Raw genomic sequence first — 7,816 nt, forward strand, 5'->3', positions numbered from 1 at the left:
TTAGGTTTGGAAAAAAGCAGCTCTTTCCGTTGGCTTTCCCAGAAGACTTCCCACTGCCTCCAGTGTGTATGCTGTAGAGGGTGGGAGGCCCTGTGGGTGGGTGTCAGGGGAAAATTCCACCCCTGCCATAAACTGAGGCAGACAGAAATCCGTCGGAAGCTGCAGGCCTCCCTCACTGACTTGTGCTGTTCCTTGTGCTCCAGGTGCTGCTGCTTCTTTAAGAGGAAAAGGAAGAAGACTGCTCAGCGCCACAAGTGACCAGTGCCTCCCAGGAGTCCTCAGGCCCTGGGGACTCTGACCCGATTGCACCCGCAGCTCCTGCCATTTCTCATTGGAAGGGACTCCTCTGTGGGGGAGGGTGGAGATCCAAACCAAAAAGAAGAAAACAGATGCCCCCAGAAGGAGCCAGTGTGGGCAGCCAGGGCCCAGTGGATGGGAGGCTGTCCCTACCTGCCTAAGGCTCTGAGCAGGTCCCAGAGCCGTGGGCCCTCCACCACTTGCCCTTGGGGCTGCCTGGTTGACTCTCCCTCCTATTGTTTACAGTGAAGGTGTCATTCACAAAAACTCAAGGACTACTATTCTCTTCCCTCCCCTTAGTTTACTCCTGGTTCTTGCCCCACCCTCAGCCCTCTCCAGCGGAAAAGCTAATGAGTTGAAGGCTTTGTCCGCTGAAGGAGCTTAAGAGGCTGGGGGTGTGGCCAAGAAGGTAGGGGGAAGATGCAGGCCTGGGCTGGAGAGGGCCCATTCCCACCTACCGGCTGCATCTGGCAGTGTGGCTCTCTCTTCCTGGGCACCTGTGCAGCCTCCATCCCCAGCTGGCCCGGGGGCTGCAGGTTACTCCCTCCTTCCCTTTTGTGAAGTTACACTGTAGGACACAAGCTGTGAGAAATCTGCAGTCTACTGTCCCTGTGTGTTAACGTTCTTAGCTTTCTTGACAAGCAAACTCTGTTCTCCAGTCGTAGAACGTTGCGAATTGTTCTGAGCAAAGGAAAAACTGACTTTATTGCACTTTTGGTTTTTTTTTTTTTTTTTAAACAAAAAACATGGCAGATGCATATTGTGTCTGGTTATCTTCGGAGTTTTACTTTTTTTTCTGTTTTGAGGGGGATGGGGCCAGCCAAGCCATTCAGAAAGAATATGGGTCCAGAGGACATTCTCAATGGAAAGAGTTGGGTCCGCAGCACCCAGAAGAGAAGCCAAACTCTCTGTCATTCTGAGTGAACACTCGGGTTGGCAAGGAAACATACTTGAATTTTCATTCATCTTCTCAGCTGTTGTAGAATGTCCCTACCAGAGCCTCTTGACCTCATCAACCTGCAGTTTGGACAGTCCAGCTCTCCAGCACGTGGGATGAGCCAGCCAAGCCAGACTGTGACCAGGAGACAGTTCATCCCAGAGACGGAGATGCTTGACTCAAAAATCTGAAATGTCTCTTTCATCCACTGCCAGGGATTTCCAACTAGATAGCCATGTGACTTCCTTAATGACTTGGGGGACAAAATTGAAGCAGTACCACCATATTGCCACTAGTGGACAAGAAGGAAAGTGATCCTGCCTTCCAGCTGCCAGAGGAACCTCAGGATTTGGCTCATCACAGGGCCGGGAAATAAAATTGGTGTGTACTTTTTGCCCCAATAGCTGAGTTACCGCATTTGGGCTGGTCTGTCTCATCAGAAACCAAGCACCTGCAGATTTCCTCCCAGCAGGTCCCTAGCAGCAGGCTTAGGACTCAGCACATGGGGCTGTAGTAAACAGGAGGGTAAGATTGGTTTATGCTGGAAAATTCCAGGGGAAACGAGGCTGAAATGAAAGGTCTGAAATTGCCTTCTCACTTGAACATAGGCTCCTGCCAGATAAGACGGCCACACAACCAGAGCTTGTTCTCCTAGTGCACTCTCTGCCTCCCACGGTGTGGTCACACGACATGCTGCCATGAAGAGTCTTGGTTCCTCGTCCACTGCTTGAAAAGTCACTGATGTATGGAGTTAGTCTTCTCATGCTTGACTTGCATTTGAGTTGAGTGGCTTATCCACACAGTGACCTTTTATTCCAGATGTGATAGTGGAGAAAGGATTAATTACATCAGGGAATGAAGTCTTGGATCTGGGAGTAGAGAGAGCTAGCCATGGAGGACAATGGCTGGTGACTTAGTCTGGGGGTTTGGGGAACGCAGAAATCACTGCTTCTGGCTCAAGGTGTAGGGCTGTCTTTTGGACTGGAGGATGTGGGCATACTTTCTGGCAGTTGTTGTTGCCTACCAAGTCCCTTGATGTATCTTATGTGGAGCAGAAATAGCAGCAGTAGTGTGGATCAGAGCTACTGTGCTTCAACTGTGCTCCATTGGGCCTTGGCTAGGCAGTATCACTCCAAACCTGCCTCGCTCATGCAAGGATTGTAATCTTTCATTTATTTAGAAGAAAATTTCCTATAAGCAAAATGGAATGGCTGGGAGACGCAGTGTCACATCCCTTCCTCACAAGGATTTAAAATATTGGGGTTTGCCCCCTTGTCATTAGCTATTAAGGCACTATCACTGAAAACTTATATAGTTTTTCATTTGGCATTTGGGTAACTCTGACTTCTTATATAGAATCTTAACTTCCACATCCCTGTATAGAAAATGTCGTGCCTCTCAAGGAAGGACAAAGGGAACTGGTGATGACGCCTGGAGCATCCCTGGCACTGCGTATCCCACTAAGCGCCTGCCTGCTCCCACTTCCTCAAAAAAGCAAAGGCAGTTACCAGCTTGGCTGCAGGGCAAGCCCTCTTATAGCTCGCTTTGTGACCTTTTGGGGCATCTTGAATTTTTTTTAAGAGGCTAGCTCTTGAGGGATTGAACCTGAGCAGTTGTGGGGGGGGCGGTTTCCTTTCTAATGCACTATTCTCACTCGCTGTCCCCCCCCACCAAAACTCTTATTAGATGTTTGATTTCTCATAATAAAGGTGAAGAGCCCAAGTCCTTCTGGCATGCATGGTAATGGTGATCCTTCCATGGCCATGGGCACTCCAAGGTGGTCCCACACCTTTTAGAGATCCTGTTGTGATCTTCCTTAAAATTAAAAAAAGGATTCTCGTTGTGGCGCAGTGGTTAACGAATCCGACTAGGAACCATGAGGTTGTGGGTTCAATCCCTGGCCTCGCTCAGTAGGTTAAGGATCCGGCGTTGCCGTGAGCTGTGGTGTAGGTCGCAGATGTGGCTCGGATCCCGCATTGCTGTGGCTCTGGTGTAGGCCGGCGACTACAGCTCCTATTTAACCACTCGCCTGGGAACCTCCATATGCCGCGGGAAGCGGCCCTAGAAAAGGCAAAAAAAAAAAAAAAAAAAAAAGACCAAAAAAATAAATAAAATGAATAATTTGGCCATCAGTTGCATCTCAGTCAGCAGATCCCATCAGGGCTCCCTCCCAGTCAGCAGATCCCATAGGGGCTCCCTCAGCCCCGTTGCTACAGTTGCTTAACTATTCCTCAACCAAGCCCTTGGGATTGGGCATTCCCCTCCACCCACCGCCCACCCCCACCCACTTGCTCTATAGGTTTTGAGCTTCCTCCACTTCACAGCCATGATGCCCAGGGGTCTTTTCCTTTGGGATTGATGCCATCGTTTCTGAGTTAGCATTATGCTGTGACAATATTAGGAGTTCTCCCAAGCCCTGCAGTCCTCAGGCATTGCTTCCTGAGCAGATTGAGGCAAGCAGGCCAGGAATCCACCATGACATAAAGGGTCCGTCCTTTATGACCAGTGTGTGACTGTGCAGTCTAAGCAGGTACAGGTCAATCACTTGCTATGCACCCCTTGACGTTTCCCAGTGATCTCACTCCAGGCTGCTCCACAGGGATGGCCCTGGTGTGCCAGCAGCAGCATGCTTTCAGGACTGTCTTAATTAACATCCTCCTGCCACTTGGGGTCTGTCTAGGAGGAAACAAGGTCTAGGAAGGTACAAAGCCAGGTGGCTAGGTTGGCCTTCAGTTAGAGCCCCATTTTACTTCAGAATGCAGGGCAATGGAAGAAAGCAGGATCCTGAGGTTTCCAGTAGAAGTGCTGGCCTGTTCATTCTCAGTGAACTCCAAGTTCATGGTAACAGCCCCTGCCATTAGCCAGAAGAGTTGTCCAGTACCTTTCAACTCAGTTCACTGGAAATGTACATTGGGAGTACATATTCAGTGTTGGTTCTCAGTGTTAGTAACCACTTCTGTCCTCAGAAATGAGTGATGGTAACATTGTGTCAGAGTGGTTACTGAAGATCATAGCCTTAACTTTTTTTATGCAAAAGATATAACCTGTTCCCCCTCCCAGTGAGCAGCATGGCCTGCATTTTTTCAAAAATAAGTACTTCCATGGCAGCCTAGAAAGAATCTCCTCTAAGGAACTTCATCTTTTTCCTCATACATCTCCCATGTCCCAGTCACCTCTTCCATCTTCATAGTTAAACCAGTTTTCATTCCAGTGAATCACCCTGACAATGTTGTCTCTAGTGTCAGGGCCATGTTAGCGCTAGAATTTATCAGATCAGGAGCTCACGGTGCCATACAGGCGACATTGCTGTTGCCAGGCCACTGCCACCATCCCTACCATTGCCCTGAGGTGGGCAGATGAATTCTAAAAACTCTTAGTGAGCCAGGATGACTAGGCACCCCATTTGGATTGGCCTGAGCAACAGGTACTTGTCTCTGGGGTTCTTGCTTCTGCTGACTCCAGGGCCCCAGGAAAGTCCCATAGAGAGGTTGATAGCCCAGTCTTCCCCACGATGGGTTGGTTTTGTTTTCTTGGGTGGTTGGTTGTTTTTTGGTGGGGGAGGGGAGTGATTTTGTTTCTGAATAAGAGAAGAAACTATGGCCCCTCTGAGGGTTTGCAGAGTTTTTAGCAGTGTTTTAGCCACAAATAAGGAATCTTCGAAGTCTTTGATCAATTAAGCCGTCTTAAAAGTATGTTTTTCCTAATTCCTTTTGCAGGTGACTGAGTGCAAAAGAGTAGCTTTCTCCATTGTATTCAAAATAGTAAGTAGGTTCCCTGGATATAGACAGTAGTAGTTGACATATTTTCTCAAAAAGCAACTAGGAAGTCCACTCCAGTATTTGTAGCTCAGCTTGTATTACAAAGGAAAAAGTGAACATATACTCCATATATTTCTAGTTTGATTACCAAACTTAATGTTAGAAAAGAACCTCAGTTCTGTGGACAGAATTGATTTTGTCGTTTTTCTTCTTTTACTCCTCACAGTCATCTCTCCAGTGCCATCGCCACCTTCAGAGCAGATGGTTATCCATGGTTATAAACGGGGATGCCGTGCAGTCATCCCGGTAACACACATGAGAGGACAGCTGTCCTGACTGCCCTTTCCTCACAAGTCCCCTCTCTCAGGGCACATGAGACATGGTCAGTGTTCCTCTTCTGAGCTCCAGACCAAATCCCAGGCCAGCCCTTAAACCGAAAGCTTTTTAAAGAGGCCTGTCAGTCTTTCAGGAATGTCTCAGGAAGGTGAGCCATTTCTTTGGGGAGGGGGGAATATATTTACAGATGGGTGTGTCTGGTTGAATTTGTATGTGTGTGGGTGTGTGTGCGCACGTGCTCACTCATCTGTGCATTTCACTTCCATAGACTCACAGCCCAGGCTGCTGGGACTGTGTGTTCCTAAATATTCCGGGAAATAAGTAACAAGTGAGTTTCTCAAACTAATGTGGCAGCAAGCTGGCTCTGGGAATGAGCCCCATTTATTAAGCAGAAGAGTAAACAGAAAGATAGAGATGAAACCAAAAATATTATAAGCCCCCCAATGGAAAATAATGTTGATTCATCAATTCCCATTGGATGTATTATGTGCTCTAATTTATTATGTTTATTATTTTGCCTATTTCTTTAATCTTTGCCCGTTGTACTTTTAAACATGTTGGGATACTGATTGCAATTCTGAAAGCCGAGATAATGTATAAATTAGCTGTGGAAATCAGTTTTAATTGATGCGTGGATGTGTTTGATTATTGTTAAATGCCTTTTTTAACCTTTTATTTTAGATATGTAATATCTAATTGTTTCATAAACCCTGGCACTGGTCTGCAAAGCTCAGCTGTGAAAATGAAACTTGTAGTATTTTTAAACATGAATGTCAATTTCAAGTGTATTTGAAATGGTTCCTCCAGGAGAGAGATTTATACACCATTTAGTAAAAACTCCTCTGCAGAGGAAGTAGCCTTCTTTGTAGAAAATGGAGATGGGCCTTGCTAATTGTCTCAGAGTAGCCCGTTTCCTAGGGCACCATGGAAAACATAAATGTGATCTTTACGAATACCTCTTCTCCAGTCTGGGGAGGAAAGGACTCAGTTTGCACCCTTTTTGTATGTAAAATAAAATGTCTTACCTTTCTTGGCTAATTTTGCTTGTTTGGTTGGTTGGTTTGCCTGGTTTTACTGTCTCCTGGTTCATTTGTAACTAAGAATCCAGCTAGGACTAACTTTGATATGATTCAAGGCTCCAGTGAGTGAAAATAATGCCTGATACTTTGGCATTCTTGCTCCATTCTTCTGGGTTGAACATTGCCCTCTCCTATGGGTTACTCTAAAAATAAACATTGCTGGAGTTCCCCTCTTGTCGCAGGGAAACGAATCTGACTAGAAACCATGAAGTTGCCGGTTCCATCCCTGGCCTTGCTCAGTGGGTTAAGGATCTGGCGTTGCTGTGAGCTGTGGTGTAGGTCACAGGTGGGGCTTGGATCTGGCGTTGCTGTGGCTCTGGCTTAGGCCGGCAGCTATAGCTCCGATTCGACCCCTAGCCTGGGAACCTCCATGTGTCGTGGGTGTGGCCCTAAAAAAAAAAAAAAAAAAAAAAAGACGAAAAAAAAAAACCCAGCAAATGTCATTTGTGTTTGAGAAAACTGTGTTGAAGCTCTGAAGACCACCTGCAGTGACCTCAGTGTAAGAAAGGACAAGGTAATGTCAGGGGCCATGCATAACTTCAGAATCAGGTTGGCACCTTATATAAAGACCAAATTGCTGAGGTGAACAATGGAAAAGGAGCCATGTCTACCTAAGATCAGGGCTGTGAAGACCAGGAATTGCTATGAAGTTAGTATTTGAAAATCAGTTACTTAATGCTATGGTTCCCAGTTTCAGAAAGATGTCAGTGTGCGGGGGTTTTTTTGGCCGGAGGATGTAAGACTCCCAGTTCTTAAGTATATGTGTTGTCGACTGTTGGGAACAACAAGTCTGTTTGGAGACCTGAGATACTGCTTGGGGACATCTGACTACTATCCCTGACTTTCCTGGAGGTTTCTAGAGAAGGGAGACTAAACTTAAGATTGTTGCAGGTATTGTTTCCCATCTCATTTCTAACAGTGATGCTGTTCCAATCAATATTTGTTGTGCACTTAGCCCTGCAGCAGTTAGGAGAGCTGTATACTAAGTAAGGGCAACACAGTCCATTCCTCACACAAAAAATGTAGTTACTTGGAAAACAGGTAAAGAAAGGAAGTTAAGAACCAGAGTACAGGAGTTCCTGTTGTGGCGCAGCAGAAAGAAATCCAACTAGGAACCATGAGATTTTGGGTTTGATCCCTGGCCTTGCTCAGTGGGTTAAGGATCCGGCGTTGCGGAGTTCCCGTCGTGGCGCAGTGGTTAACGAATCCGACTAGGAACCATGAGGTTGCGGGTTCCGTCCCTGCCCTTGCTCAGTGGGTTAAGGATCTGGCGTTGCTGTGAGCTGTGGTGTAGTTTGCAGACGCGGCACGGATCTCACGTTGCTGTGGCTCTGGCGTAGGCCAGTGGCTACAGCTCCGATTCGATCCCTAGCCTGGGAACCTCCACATGCCGCGGGAGTGGCCCAAAG

At 47.0% G+C, this 7,816-nt stretch overlaps 1 protein-coding gene across 13 annotated transcripts in view; it reads left to right on the forward strand.

The window, feature by feature from the left end:
• The window catches only part of CSNK1G1 (casein kinase 1 gamma 1), a 193,996-nt gene extending 187,630 nt beyond the window's left edge, over window positions 1–6,366 (forward strand). For 9 of the 13 annotated variants that reach the window (XR_014809745.1, XR_014809766.1, XR_014809765.1 and 6 more), the window contains one exon: window positions 204–3,348. Coding sequence is in view for 6 of the 13 variants with exons in the window: in XM_021093859.2 (XP_020949518.1) it covers window positions 204–258 (55 nt within the window). In the remaining 7 variants the exon portion in view is untranslated. Of the gene's footprint in view, window positions 1–203; window positions 3,349–5,218 lie in introns of those variants that run through there. The other 4 variants (XR_014809746.1, XR_002344535.2, XR_002344536.2 and 1 more) reach the window with 1 other exon arrangement.
• The last annotated feature ends 1,450 nt before the right edge of the window (window positions 6,367–7,816 follow it).

Source organism: Sus scrofa, chromosome 1, assembly GCF_054392235.1.
Source record: "Sus scrofa isolate SSC_HxYL_T2T_F1_AM1 chromosome 1, Sscrofa_HxYL_maternal_Yorkshire_Landrace_v2.0, whole genome shotgun sequence".
In the NCBI taxonomy this organism is placed as follows: domain Eukaryota; kingdom Metazoa; phylum Chordata; class Mammalia; order Artiodactyla; family Suidae; genus Sus; species Sus scrofa.